At 37.3% G+C, this 15,681-nt stretch overlaps 1 protein-coding gene and 1 pseudogene across 1 annotated transcript; both read left to right on the top strand.

Moving 5' to 3' along the window:
- Positions 1-1,524: 1,524 nt before the first annotated feature.
- On the top strand, positions 1,525-2,675 carry LOC124091255 (non-POU domain-containing octamer-binding protein-like; annotated as a pseudogene).
- An 8,542-nt stretch (positions 2,676-11,217) lies between these two features.
- LOC124091145 (olfactory receptor 52A5-like) lies at positions 11,218-12,174 on the top strand. The gene has a single exon (XM_046442116.1). It carries the CDS (start codon positions 11,224-11,226, stop codon positions 12,172-12,174), a length of 951 nt encoding a protein of 316 aa, XP_046298072.1. The 5' UTR covers positions 11,218-11,223.
- The last annotated feature ends 3,507 nt before the right edge of the window (positions 12,175-15,681 follow it).

Raw genomic sequence — 15,681 nt, 5'->3', positions numbered from 1 at the left:
CTCAGATTTTCTTTGGCTGCATTTTCTCTTCTTCGTTTTTTTATTATTTCACTATAGATATACATAATATTAAGGTTCATTTTGAGATAATGATACAAGCATGGGATGTAATTTTCTCCAATTCAATCCTCAGTACTTCCCCTTTCCTTTCCCTCCTCCCTACCCCTGTTCTCTTCTCTTTATTGATTTTTCTGCCATTCACTTATAGTTTTTTTCTTAATTAATGCCTTGTGGATATAAATAAAGGTGAGATTCAAGGTGGTATGTTCATATATGTACTAAGAAAACTTTGATCAGATTCATTCCCTTTTCCCATCCCTCCTGCCTCCCTCCCAATACCCTTTTTCTACTCCAGTAGTCTCTCTTCTGTTTTCATGGGATCTCCCCACTCTCATGCCTGCTTACTTTCTCTCTCTCTCTCTCTCTCTCTCTCTCTCTCTCTCTCTCTCTCTATTTCCCTCCTCTCTCTTCCTTTTTCCCCCCTTATTCTGTTTTATCTTCTGCATATAAGATAAAACATTTAACCCTTTACTGTCTGGGTCTGGCTTACTTCACTCAGTATGATGTTCTCTAGTTCCATCCATTTACCAGCAAATGCCATAATTTCATACTTCTTTATGGCTAAGTGAAACTCCATTGTGCATATATGTGCCACATTTTCTTTATCTGTTCATCTGCTTATGGGCACCTGGGCTGGTTTCATAGCTTTGCTATTGTAAATTGTACTGCTGTAAACATTGATGTGCTTGCATCCTCGCAGTAGGCTCATTATGGATCTTTGGGATATGTACAAAGGAGTGGGAGAGGTGGGTCATATGATGGTTCCATTCCTCTTTGTTTGAGGAATCCCCATGATTTTAGCTGTATTTTCATAAAAAAAAACATTTAATACATCTGTAAATAGGAAAAAACATACAATATGATATGTCCATGAATTGGTAGACGTGGTCTGTGGAAAATTATTTCGACGCACATTATACTAATAGTGTATGTTAACATTAATATTGTATCAAGATAAGTAGCATTTTAAAATGAGACTACAAACTGTGTACCCATCTGAGTAAATAAAAATATACAACTTGAACACACTTTTAAAACTATGGAACAAAAATATGTGCATAAACTTTACATATACTTAATGGGTATAAGGCACTACTAGTAAAGCATTTTGACTCTTTAAATAAGATAAGAATAAGAGAAAGCACCTTGATCGCCTTTACTCTAAGGAGAGGATTGTGTGTATAGGAGTGCAAAAATGCAGAGTGATACAACCTTTAATTTGGAGAAACTGAACCATAATGTAAAGAAACATCATCAGCATCACCACCAGCAGCAACAGCAGCAGCCATAGCCACCACCAATACCTGCAAATGGGCATCATGCCAGCAGCCAAAATGTAGTCTTGACTATTGAATTGAAGAATTTTAGGAAACCAGAAGAGAAGGTCTTCACCTAACTTAGTTGTCTCTTTGTGGGTAATCTCCCTCGTGACATCAGTGAGGAGTAAATGAGGAAGAGGAGTAAATGATGAAACTATTTGAGAAATATGAGAAGGCAGACAAAGTTTTCATTCATAAGGATAAATATTTGGCTTTATCCCCTTGGAAACATGAACCCTTGCAGAAATTGCCAAAGTGGAGCTGGGCAGTATGCCACTCTGTGGGAAGCAGTTGTGTGTGTGTTTTGCCCACCATAGTGCATCCTCACAGTTCAAAATCTTTCTCAGTACATGTTTAACCAACTGCTAGAAGAAGCTTTTCTGTTGTTTAGCCAGCTGGAGATGTCTGGAGTCATTGTGGATGACCAAGGAAGACCCTCAGAAAAAGGCATTGTGAGTTCTCAGGAAAGCCAGCTGCTCGGAAAGCTCTGGAAGATGCAGTGAAGGGTCTTTCCTGATAACCACATTTCTTCAGCCTGTGACTGTGGAGCTAATGGTCCAGTTAGATGATGAAGAAGGGCTTCCAGAGAAGCCTGTTATAAAAAAAAAAAAAAAAACAACAGCAATTTCACAAGGAGCGAGAGCAACCACCCAGATTTGCATAGCCTGGTTCCTTTAAGCATGAGTATGCTATGCATTGGAAGGCACTCTTTGAGATGGAGAAATAGCCGCAGGACCAGGGGTACCTCAAGGAGGCTTATGAGAAGCCGGAAATGGAGATGGAGCCTGCTTGTCATGAGCACCAGGTCATGCTAATGAGGCAGGATTTGATGAGGCACCAAGAAGAATTTTGAAGAATGGAAGAGCTGTAAAACCAAGAAGTGCAAAAAAAGAAAGCAACTGGATCTCCGGGCAGGAGGAGGAGCACAGCCCTGAGGAAGAAACGCAGTGGCAACAAGAATAGATGATGTGGTGACACCAGGAAGGATTCAAGGTGACCTTCCCTGATGTGAAAAAGCAAGAGTTAAGGATGTGCCAGATGGCTATGGGAGGTGAAACGGGCATAAATTATAGAGGCACCATGTCCCCTGCTCCTGTGCCAGCAGGTTCTCCAGCTCTTCCAGAACCTGTCACTATGATGCCAGATGGAACTTTGGAATTGATCCCACCAACAACTGAACGCTTTGGCCAAGCTGCCAAGATAGAAGGAATCAGGGCAATTGGTGGGATCCTTCCTCCATTCAACCATGAAGCTCCCGGAGCTGAATTTGCTCCAAATAAACATTGCCAATACTGATAAATTTGCAGCATGTAATTTCCCAAAACTTAAAAGAAGGACCCTTTTTGGACTATCTAGAACTCTACCCTGGAAAAGTGTTAGAGGTTCTTCTCTATAGTTAGGTCTTCCCTGCCTGTACTACTCTGGGGAGTATCCTGGAGGCAGAGGTAAGTGTGTTGGGGGGCTGGTATTTAACAAACCAGTTCTGGTTGGCATATTGCTTAATTGATTCTATGTGGAACATGCCTAAAATCTCAAATGTGATTGTTGAAGAACTGGGGACCCATAGCAAAATAGATCCAGTTAGAGCCCCATTAATCTTGATCATTCCATTCTTTTTTTATTTTTTCCCATCGTGTTTTATTTGCTTTCTCATCCTTATACCCCTCAAACACAGAGATACTGCCACATGTTGCACAAAATCAAAACATCCCCCAGTGACCATTGCTTCATTTGTTCCCAGGGAGAATTCAGGAAACTGTCTTAAAAGGTCACAGTAATATACAGAAAGTTCTGTTATATCCTATATATTACCCCTTCATGTCCTAAGGAAGACATTTTCTCTTGGAACTTTTCATTTTAGTGTATCTTTTAAAAGAATATTGTGTTAACATACCTTCATCTTTTTCTTGGGTAAAAAAACCTGAAAGTGACCCTTTTGTTTCTATGATGTTGCTATTCACAGCTTTTCTTGATAAGCCTAGTATAATCTTGGGAATAGAGTTGCTAGGTGCTGTTGGTCTGACAGTAGCGCTTAGTCTTGCCTACTTTAGGTAGTTATGCTGTGCATTTTTTTATTGGTGTACCATGTTTGATTTGTTTTTGAGACCTTAAAGTTGAAGTTTTTTTGAGAAATGGAGCAGTAATATAGCATCAACTTATTGAATTATGTTTTAAGTCTTTAAAAAAAGAAGCACCTCAGTTTCATATGATTTAAGCATATAAATAGTATGGAACAAAAAGTAATAATACTGCTAAAATTATCATCTAATATTTTCTTAACCACCTACAATATTTAAGAAGTACATTTGGTCCTTTACATAGTTCACACTTCATAGTAAGTTAAGCTTCAGAATTTAAGCAACTTACACATAACCATATACCTGTTGTGTAACAGAATTTGAAATAAATTTCTGAGTTCCGGGGCAATTTCTTTAATATCCCTACTACTTATGACTTAATGTAGAAATAGACTATAATAAAAACAATTATGTGTTAAGACAATTCTAGGAGTCTACATGCTATTATATAATTAAAAATAGAATTTTAAAAAGCAATGAGCATAGCTATTGTTAGAAAAGTGAATGAAAGGACACATTTGAAAAAAAGTGTAGATTCCAAGTGCAAAAGAAGAAAACATGATTAAAATAGAGTTAATGAAGACAAAAATGTTAAAATGAACCACATAAAAAGTTGGTGTGCCTATGAGAAAACATTCAACAGGGATTCCTGGTTCCTTAGATATAGCTTTGAACCAACAGGGATCAGATTGCTTGACCCAAGCTCTCAGATGCTTTCAGTTCCTGAACAGATTGAGCCAGGCTGTTCTTCTCCAGGGAGTTACCGCCTTGTCATAGTGATCCTCCTGACAGGCATAAAAGCAGGGATCCTGGGCACAAAGGCCAGCCTGACCCTGCAGAAAGAGACACTGCAAGAAGTGCACTTTCACTGCAGACGTGGGCCCTGGTGAGTGACAAGTGTCCAGATCTATGGACTGTACCTGACAGATGAGTATGGTAGTCATCAGGTGTTCTCCTGGAAACAGTTGCTTTTCTTATCAGCTGGAAGGCTTTGGGGTTGGCTCTGCACTCTGAGTTGCCACACTTGCTCTACTTGTGTATGCATCTGTGTTCAGTATTCATATTCTATAAAGATGACAATGCTTTTATAGTCTCAGTTATTTTTTTAAAAAAGCAAATTTGAGTTACAGAATTCCATTTTGTTTGATGAAGCCAATTCCATTCTATACATTCCATGTTTCAGGATAAAATTGAAGTTATTTGTAAATTTCCTCCAGAAAAAATGACTTTCCCTAGTGGGTATCCTTAAAGTAATCCTAAAGGTTTTTACTTCTGTTACCTAACTAAATATGCTATGAGGGCCTAGAATATATTGAATATGCCTTAAAACAGACTCCTCATCTAATTGGATGAATTTGCTAACCTTCAACTTAGACTAAATGATGGGGACTTGATTTACATTGTCCCTTCATGGATAATGAATTTCTTGTCTATACTATTAGTAAAATGTTACATTTTATTTAGTAAACAAATATTAGTGCAAAGAACCACAGCCATAATAGTAATGGCTCATTATTCCAGCAATTGTTAGTAGAGATCGGGTGTTAGGACATTGTTTAGGTACCTGATATGCAACATTTTTTTTTTAATTACCAGTAGAGTGATGCAGGTTGATACTATCACTTTTTCAACTTCTGTGGATAAATAAAATTAAGCTAAGGGAATGATTTCTCTAAGGTCATTATTAAATAGGAGAGTGAAAACATTAACCTAGGTTTGCCTGGGTCCAAAGGGAGTAATCCTGAACACCAAATGAACTGATTTCATATCAACCACAGTAAGAGATGGGTTTTGATATGGAGAGAGTCTGTGGGCAGGTTGGGCACTGAGTGAACATTAGTTGGCAAGAACACTCTAATAAGAGGATTACCAGGTCATAATATTTCCTATTATATGCAAGGTCAGGCAATGGTGGCAACCAAAAGGTGGCAGATTTTAAAAGGCCACTGAACCAGGCTTTAATGACAGAGCCCAGAGGAAGAGAGTCTGGGGAGAAACCTTGTGGGGGCTCCACCAGACTGGAATTTTATGGAGCTTATGCTGGAAGGGAGGGCTTGGGACAGGAAAAGAGGTTTTTAGAGTCCCTTGTCCCACTGGAGTTGATGGGGCAACTGGCTGAGATCCAGGATTGACCAGCGGTTCTGGGCTGCTTGGTGCTTTGTTCCTAAGTCACTGCCACTGACCTGACATTATAGTATATATTATTGCATTTGAAATAATTTAAATCATGAGGTCTTTAAATAAGTCCATAACCTTACAACTTTGAAGAGGCGAGAAGGGGTGGAATGTGAGGGGGAGGCTGGTTCTTCTGTTAGGCCAAGATCTACTAATGCATAGTGAATAAAGTAGTACTGTTGAGATGTTCTGGTTCTGAATCTATTAGGTCAACAAAAATATAGTTTTGTATTATTGCTATATGCTTTAAACTTTAGATGTAAAATGTTCTTATTGCTATATATGTCAAATAAAGGTAATCCCAGAATCAGAGCTGCCATAACAGAAACATTGAAAAAGACTATTTGTCCCAGTGAGACTGCCGGTTATGGGTGACAAGTTCTGCTTCCCCACATGTTGAAGTCTGAACATTAGAGAAGCACAAGCACGCGGAGGCAAGTATAAAAAGCAGGGTTTATTTTAATAGGGGTAACATAGACTTCTCCCAGGAGGGAAAAGGGGGCCATAGCTGGTACCCTGGTATCCCCAGAAGTGAGGTGCTCTGCTCTTTTTATGTCCCAAGCTTCGTTTGTTCTCCTGCCTTTCCCCCCTTATCTTTCTCCTTCCTGCATACATGACTAGGCCCAGGAATGCTGGGTGGTGTGGCCAAAAGGTGGGAAACAGGTGGGCTGAAGGGGGAAGGGCAGGATGAAGTAGCTAAGTACACATTAACAACTTTACAGCTCCCTGTGGGGAGGGGAAATTCCTGGGACAGGTTACCTTGGCAACAGGTTGGAGCAGGGCCAGGTTCTTGATAAGGGTGAAGGAAGGGCGCTGAAGGAAGGGCCCTGAAGGAATTAACATTTCAATCCCTCAGGGGACAGACTCCAACTTCCCAGACTCACTCAAAATTGGCCTCCTTGATCTGATCTGACTCCATTTACCTATCTACCCTGACTGCCTGTCTAATTCTGGCTTCAATATTGCATACAATTAATGGCATTCAATGGCAAAGAAATGTACTACAATGATTTTGCATTTGGAATACCAGTATTATACTTGAAATATTCAAGATTGTATGAAATTCATCACATAGAGATATTGAGAAGAATATTTTGATATTAGAGTTGCATAACTTTTCTCTGTAAGATTTTATAAATATTACCAGGGATGTGGTACCAAGTGATATCAAAATGAAATAAAAACACAGAGTGGTACATTCTCAAATTGATCTAAGCAACCGGAAAAGTTTGCAGTGTCATTCTGCTAAGGAGATAAAAGAGTGAAAATGTCATTATTTTTGAAATGCTACAATTTTGAAAAGCACTACAATGATTTTGGTGATTTTTATTAGTAATAGTTATATTAATTGCAATAGTAGTAGTTGTAGCTGTGTAAATCACAGTTATAACAACATATTTACAAACACAAATGGTATTATTTTTGTTTCCTTAAGCTATAAAATTATTCTTAAGTCAGAAAATTGGGGGGAAAAAAGGACTGGTTTTTTTTGTTGTTGTTGTTTTTCCAGTCTACGAATTCTCCATTTCTCAGATTTTCTTTTTCCACATGTTAAATGATCTCAGATCCATCATACTGTAAATATTTCCTTGCTATCCCTGGAAACAACTTCTCATGAGGTAACAGTACTTTCTGTCTACTTTCAAGTAATGAATATATACTTTTGCAAAGCACAAATGATTTTCATAAGTGTAATGACCCCTCCAGAGGCCAGATCTACAGCATTAACCTGGGATCAAATAGATTCAAAGCAAAACAAAACAAAACAAAAAAGTTAAAAGCAGATGATGAAAGACACTTAGATATTAATACCTTTCTATATCCATGACCTGTCAGAAAATATATGTTCCATCCATTGTTCTTACTTTCCAGCTAGGAAGCTGTTTATCTGGGTGAGTTTCTTCTCCACTTGTTATACCTATACTTAGCTGAGGATTTCTAATTATAGCAAATTTTAAGAGGATGAAGAAAAAATACCAAACCAGGTTATCTTAATCCTCTATCTCTCAGTAACAAACTTGCTTTTGGCATAATTATTTTCTCTATCTGGCCTCAATTTTTTTTGCTCGTTTGTTTTATCAACAATATGTGAGAGAGACCAAATTCTTGTCATTTAAAGGTGGAAGAGATAGAAAGGTGATTTAATAACATCTTTCTAACTGCATGTGAAGAAATGGACATGCTCTCCTCAATTAGTAGCAAAAGTAAGATGAGAATAAGATTTTCAGGATCCTCTTCTATTTTTCACCTACTAAGTAGTTCTAAATTTACTAATATTTTTCAAATATGAAAAGACAGTCTGTGGTTTGGGACGTGCGTGTGTGTGTGTGTGTGTGTGTGTGTGTTTGTGTGTAGTTTGAAATCTAACAATATGAAGAGATGAAGTATCCTTTTGTCATTGATAGCTTTGTTCCTTGGGCCACAGTGACCACAGTTCAGCTCCCATCCCCTGAAAGCCAATCTTTTCTGTATCATGGATATTAAAATCTCCTAGTTTTGTTTCTTGTGTTCTCGTGTCCTATGCTTTGCCCTCTCTTATGTAAGAAATGTTTCTATTCTTTTCTCCTTTCTATTCCTTTCTCCATTCAGAGAAAATGACATTTTCTGATCCCATTATCACATAAAGCTAAGAGGCACACAATGAATCCCTTTGCTGTCCCATAAACATTTTAATGATTTTTTTTAAAAGTGTGTGTTCCTATTCATGCAGTTCCCATCTACTTAGTAAAACTTTAAAAGGAAATGTATATTTCTCAGGTGATGTGCCCAAAGCTAGTTTAAATAAGTGGAATTTATTGATTTTTATCAAGGAATACATATAAATGGGATGTCATTTTTGTGTTAAAAAAGTAATCATGTGGGGCTGGGGTAGTAGCTCAGTGGTAGAATACTTGCCTAGCATGCCTGAGGCACTGGGTTCCTTCCCCAGCACCACATAAAAAAACTAAATAAGCAAAAGTAATTGTGTATTCTGCTTATATGACTGACCAATCACAGTAACCTGAAGCTCCAGAAAATTAATCTTCTAATGGAACTTATATAATGTTTTCTTGAGAAAATTGCCTCATTTATGTATTTTATTCTACATTTCTTCAAGAAGACATCAGTGCCTGTTTGTCTTCATAAAAGTTCTCCACAGGTTTGGCAAGAATTACCTGTCAGATATTGGATGTTATACTTTCCCATAAGTTGTCCTCAGACTCTCATGAACAGCTCATTTAGTCCTCCCAGTAATCCATGAGTTAAGTGATTTAGCCCCCCATTTATGTAGATCTGTGATTGGATTGTAAATTATATTTCTAAATGCATGTCCCATAATTTTACATATAACACTTACAGAAAAAAATTAATGTGATTGTTACATTATTGTGTGTTATGCAAGCCTGGAGCTAATTTTGACCTTTATTCCTAGCTTATCAGGCAACTTATACACAATGATTTCAGATATATTTTCTTTCTGTAGCTCCACTAGGCTTTGCCTTTAGCAGCTCATGCCATTTAAACAAGATGTGCTCATTGTTATCAACAATCACATTTAGGAATTCACCACTTCTTAGATTTAACCTCCAGTCATAATGGGCGTCAACAGAAATTTCTTCTAACAAAATTTAGAATGTTTTATATCTGATGTTTACAAATACAGAGTTCAGTTAGCAGGACCTCCTACTCTCCATCAACTACAAAAACATTTTATATTTTTAATGTTAGGGAGTTTGTTATTATACTCATGTATGTATTCCTACTTACTGTAACTTGTTCTATTATTTTCCAAAATTTTACATAAGTAACCTCTTTAGATTTCTTTTAATAAAAATACATAAAATCCTATTTAGAGTGATACTCCCTATTCAATCAATATATCTTGTTATGATACAATCATAAAGAAGATGGAATAAGATGTTTGTATGATTTTCAGCTTGTGAAATGGTTAATGAAAAAATTAAATGAGAGGTTATATAAGGTTGCTTTAAACTTTAGTTAGGAATTTTCAAAAGAAAGAGAACAAGAAAATTATAAAATATCAGATATTTGGGCAGGTGTGAAGTGGGACAATATATTCAAAGTGGCAAAGTGGTTGAGTGCCCCTGAGTTCAATTCCCAGTACCCAAACAAATTATATTCACTGTTAACTGGTAAAAATAAAATAAAAAGAGGAACCTAAGTTAGGTTGAGCTCCATTATAAACAGCAGAGCACCATTCTTTATTCATCCAAGGAACAGTAATATCAAAATACTTAAGCTATGAGGTTATCCAACAGGCTAGCTTTTGTGAGCTACTGTCCCCCGTCAGGCAGGACGCATCAATGTGGGCAGCAGCAGGACGCATCAACGTGGGCAGGGAACCTAGATGGGCAGGAATGAAGGGACAAGAGACAGGAGACAGGAAAGGATGACAGCAAGACAGGAGTTCTGATCAAGCTGCAAATTTTTATTGTCCACACAGGGGTATTTATATGCTGGGGATGGGGAAGCTCTCTAATCAGCAATTGCTGGATGTGGGTGGTAAAACTGCCAGCTGTAAGATGTCTGATGATCCTGATAAAGATGTCTGATGATCCTGATAACCTCAGGATGTTCCAGGGAGATAGGTAGCTGCAGGATGTCTCCCAGGCAGGATGTCTCCTAGGGGGCTGTCAGGCTATTTTTTGAAGGAGAATTTCCTTCTAGTCCCTGACAAGCTACATCTTATCCTAATTTATGATATACTTTTTTATTCAATAGATTTCTTATCAATCTCTTCAACTTGCTATCTCCTCTAAGATCTGTGAATATGGACTTCACCTCCCACCCTATTCTGCTTACATTCATGAACTGGAATTAACTCAGTGACTCAACAGCTACTAGTAAAAGAATAACTCCTGCATAATGCCTATAAGAGCCTGGAGAATTGACATACATGTAGGTAAACATTCAATATTGTTGAAAGAACAATATTCTGTTTCCTGATCTGAGAAGCAATTCCTAAAATGTGGGAGAAGGTATTGTTCACCCTAATCTAGAGAACATGGGAAAATTGGGCAAGGCTAAGACTACCTGAAGATTCTGAGCTTTGAATGGATGGAATAATGTTATGAGACTGAGAATCTACACTACAAATTCAAAGGTTGCAAGGGGATTTAACTTAATATGATATATGTCTGGAGTTTGGAGATGGATATGGAAAAAAAATTATAATTGCCTTTGTGACATTTTGAGAAGACTCCAAAGCCTAGTAGAATCAATTATTTTTGAATCATAATTTTCATTTAGACACTTTCCAGGGGATGAACACTGAATCACATTCCTCAGCCACAGATATCACATTGGCTTTTTATTAATGCATATTAATTATGAAGAATAATGGGTTTCAGTGTGATACATTTATTCATGCACATACCATACACATTGGCTTTTTAAAACAATATCCAAGAACACTATTCTAATATTGACCTAAGTTAATGCCCAAAGATTTAAAGTCACTTGGTGGCATTTTCATCCATATTTATCCTATTCCTAGAGGAAATATAAAGGAGTGACCTTCTTCCTTCCCATTCATGATTTTTCTCTGATAGGTAAGAGAATAAATAATGATTAGAAGACTTAGCAGCCCCATGGGATCCACCAACATGTCATATCTGAACCCAAAGACAGTGATCCTGATTGGTATCCCTGGACTACAGCATGTGCAGTTTTGGATTGGATTTCCTTTCCTTGGTGTATGTCTGGTGGCTCTCCTTGGGAACACCTTCTTGCTAATCATTATCCCTATAGAACGCAGTCTGCACCAACCAATGTACATCTTCCTGGCAGTACTGTCAGCAACTGACCTGGGTCTCTGTGTGGCCATTGCTCCTAAGATGTTGGCCATTTTCTGGTTTGATTCTTACTCCATGGCCTTTGATGCTTGCCTCACCCAGCTCTTCTTCATTCACGCCTTGCAGAGCATGGAGTCTGGCATCCTATTGGCCATGGCCTTTGACCGCTATGTTGCCATCTGTAATCCTTTGCGCCACACATCCATTCTCACACCTTTCTTTCTAACTCGAGTGGTGCTGATGGTGGCAATTCGGGCAACAGTGCTTGTTGGTATTTTACCCATTCTACTCAAAAGACTGAATTTTTTCCACTCTCTGGTTATTGTGCATTCTTACTGTGAGCACATGGCTGTAGTCAAGTTGGCTGCAGAAGATGTCCGTATTAACAAATCATATGGGCTCTTTGTGGCTTTTGCAATTCTAGGTTTTGACATGATCTTTGTCTTCATCTCCTACATTCTGATTTTTCAAGCTGTTTTTCATCTTCCCCAGAAAGAGGCACGAATCAAAGCATTCAACACATGTACTGCTCATATCGTTGTCTTCCTGGAGTTTTATATCCTTGCCTTTTTTTCCTTCTTCAGTCACCGTTTTGGTCATGTATTACCCTATGTCCACATCCTCTTGTCCACCATCTATCTGCTTGTGCCCCCTGCCCTCAACCCCATTGTCTATGGTGTGAAGACCAGGGAGATCCGTAGAAGGGTTGCTCAGATGTTTGTTCTAAAGTCTGCCACCCAGCAATGAGCCAACAGGTAATATGTCAGAGGAAAAATATAAATGTGCCTGTTTAAGGTGAACTATATGTGGCCATATTTGTGAAATTTTTACATTACAATGCCCCCTAAAAATTTATATTACAAAGATGAACAGTCAGAACGGGAGATAAACCTGGCAAAAAAGTTTGTATGTGTCTCATAAATTCTTATCATCCCTCCATTTATCCCTTTCTTTTCTGATCTTCCTTTTTGTCTTTTTTCTTTCCATCTTTATTTCCTCTTTTTTTAATTCCTTCCTATTCATATATCTATTGAGTATTTCTGTAATGTTAAAGGTAATTTATCTTTTGAATGTGACCCAAGAACATATTCTTTGATTCTATGGTGATGATATAAGAATATCGTACAAACGTATTTTAATTTTAGTTAGGCTATGGTAAAAAAAAATTAATTTCACTATGAGGAGCAACTAGTGTAGAATTTAAGAAATAGTAGAAGACCTCAGAGGTAGTCATGGGAAGTGTGATATTTGAATAAAAACATTTTATTCAGATGATGAAATATTATTTATCATTATTTAAATTCAGTTTTTATCATTATAATTCCCATAGATGTATAGGTATGAGTTATACTACAAATCAAGAAAAACAGTTTCATCTCTCCATCAGTGACCAAAACATACAAATCCTTCTGCAGCAGGGGATTATGTATTAATATTCCAGTTATCTAATATTCGGTTTTATTTACCTGAAAAAACAAAGTGATTTTATTGGGCGAGCAAACAATTCAACTTCTCAGGCCAGAATTGCCTCTGATGTCCTTGGATGAAGCCCATTATCCACCTTTGTGTTGAAACTCTTAATAAACTTATTTTTTTACCAAAAAGTCATTAGGAGATAATTTCAAGAGTTTTAAGACCCGATCAATTAAATTAATGAAAGACTGTGATGAGGAACCCATGGCATTGTCTTCTCACATGTTCTTATCCCTATGGATCAAAAGGATTTAGAAGCTGGTGAAGAAAACCCAAGACATTGAAGTTTAACCCTATCTTCGTTAGTCTCCTGTCATGTCAGACCTTCCTCTCCAGAGCCTCTGTTACTTGAGCACATATACACCACCATGACTACCGCCACGGGAACACTATAGCAACTCATCTGGTCTCTCCACTCACTATAGCGTTTTTTTTCCCCTCCCCTTTTGATGGTAATTTTAATGGCTTATATTATAATCTAGAATAAGAAAGGAAGATCAAAGTTCACCTTATGGTCTCAATCTAAAACAGTGGATTAATGTCAAGGGTCTCCTATCAAGTGTCCATACAAAGCAAACCCAAAAGAATTTGGGTGTAAATAGTACATTTGGGAAATAGATTCAAGAAAAATCTTGTGGAAGTGGGAGCAAGCAAGACAGTAATGGGAGAAAGCCAATAAATATCTACTACTGAATAAGTAACTACTATGGAGTATAAGAGCTCTCTCTTGCTAGGGATACTTGGAAAAAACCATAAGAAATAGGACTCCACATTGGCCTACAGAGTGGCTAGAAATATGAGATATTTATTCAGTGATCCCATTCTTGATTGTCCGATGGTACCTCCTAGGATATCACATTCCCAACACTTCGCACACATTGCAATTGGGTAGATCTTACTCCCCAAACCAGAGAAAGGTCTTATACCAGAGTCATGGGAAATCATTGGCTTGGCCAGGAATTGTCTACAAGCAACTTCTAAATTAGTCTGAGAGAATATGAGCAATTTTTAAAAAGCACCAATTTTTTTTTAAAGTATTTACTAGGAAAACACACTACAAAAATATGGAGGCAGGAGTTTTATTTTCTGAATTTCCTTCATCATTTCATGGGGAAGATAACAAAGTAGTGGACTCTGTTGGATACATCATAGATTGTACAGTGGCAAAGAACTCCCATTCCCTGTGAAATTATCTTTGTAAAATAATTAATATTTTGTCATTAGATACTAAGAGGTCTAATATTTGTGTTAAGCAATCTAAATTAAAGTGCCAGCTGTTTAGAAGTGTAAGAGAAACACCATATTTCCAGTAAAGACTCCACAGGTAACCAGATTTAGTGGAAAGTGGTGTTTTGTTATAGTATTTTTTTTAACTAAAAATTATGAGTCATCCTTAGTTTTCCAGGGACATAAGATAGTGGTCAGAGGACCTTTATTTTTGTAATCTTGTCTGAAATACTGAGTCATATTGGATCACCTTCTTATACTAGACTTAATATTTTTAATGAAAATTGTTTTGTATACTTTGTGTACAAAATAGAATTCCATTTATATCCTTTTATAGAAAGATACACAAACAATAGATCAAGGGAGTTAGATTTCTCGATAATATAAAGTAATTGTCTTTGAAGAATAGAATATACTAGTGGAGGATAGTTTCAATCCTCCTGCCATAGTCTCATACACAAAATTGACGCATCTGTTTTGCCATTTACCATTTATTCATTTTATTTGATGTGGATTATCTTAACTAAATATTTGTTAAAGAATACCACATGAAAGGGACATGAATTCATGTAGGCAGAAAGGGATCTATGGCACTGTTTTTCACAACAGTATTTTTCAAACCACATCATTCTGCAATGTAACCATCAAGAAGGGAGTCTACTTCCCATTCTCTGAATATGAGCAGATTCTTTGATTGCTTTGAGCAGTAAAATACTGTGGAAATGATGCTAAGGGTTTTGCATGTTGGGCAAAGCTGGTCTAGCACTTGAATCTTTTACCTACTGAAGTCCTGGAATACCATGTAAGAAAACAAGGCTATTATGAGGAAGAAACAATGGCAAGGAATTCAAAGGACCCAGGCTTATCAGTGAGGATGTCATACTGAATACTTATCCTCCTCAGACACTCAACTGATTCCAGCCCCATTCCCCCTCCCATCGGCATGTGACCAAACTCAAGAGAAGATTCAATTAATCATAGCCAACCCAAACTCTAAACCCTGCAGTTGTTTATACTTCTGAAAAAGGTAAGCATAATAATTGAGAAGGAGACTATATTCAAGGAACACATTGGTCCGCTGAAGGTAAAAGAACATCTTTTAAATAAAACTTAGAAATACAGCTGATACTTCACTATCAGAAGATGGAGAGAAAAATCAGCTAAAACAAAATGCTTCTTTCTACCCTCTCTCCTTGTTCCACTCTATTTCTCTCAATTTCACCCCTTCTTTTCTTCCCTTCTTTCATTCTCTTATTCTTTTATTTTGGTGGATGGGCCGAATGTATAAGCCTGTGTATTTTTATGATCTTTCTGTTTTTTGAGAGAGAAGCTATTTTAAAATGAGACTTACCCATTGTATAAACATTCATCAAACTTACATGCCACAGGGATTCCAGATTCTATGAAAACAAGAACCGACAAACTATTCATAATTCAAGGAGAATATTTTATACCATGTGATATTAATCATGAATGAGGAAGAAATGTGTGGCATTGGGAACCTCTGAAATGGACAACAACATATGTCAGGCGTAGCTGGCCTAGCACTGTAAC

Source organism: Marmota monax, unplaced genomic scaffold (genome assembly GCF_021218885.2).
Source record: "Marmota monax isolate L192 unplaced genomic scaffold, Marmota_monax_Labrador192_F-V1.1 WCK01_AAM20220418_F8-fsc00068, whole genome shotgun sequence".
Taxonomy (NCBI): Eukaryota; Metazoa; Chordata; class Mammalia; order Rodentia; family Sciuridae; genus Marmota; species Marmota monax.
Note: the sequence above shows the minus strand (reverse complement) of the source record. Positions and strands in the feature narration are given on the sequence as shown.

What these genes read in the sequence shown, in the direction of transcription:
- LOC124091145 (XM_046442116.1), top strand. Translation starts at nt 11,224, where the DNA reads ATGGGATCCACCAACATGTCATATCTGAACCCAAAGACAGTGATCCTG.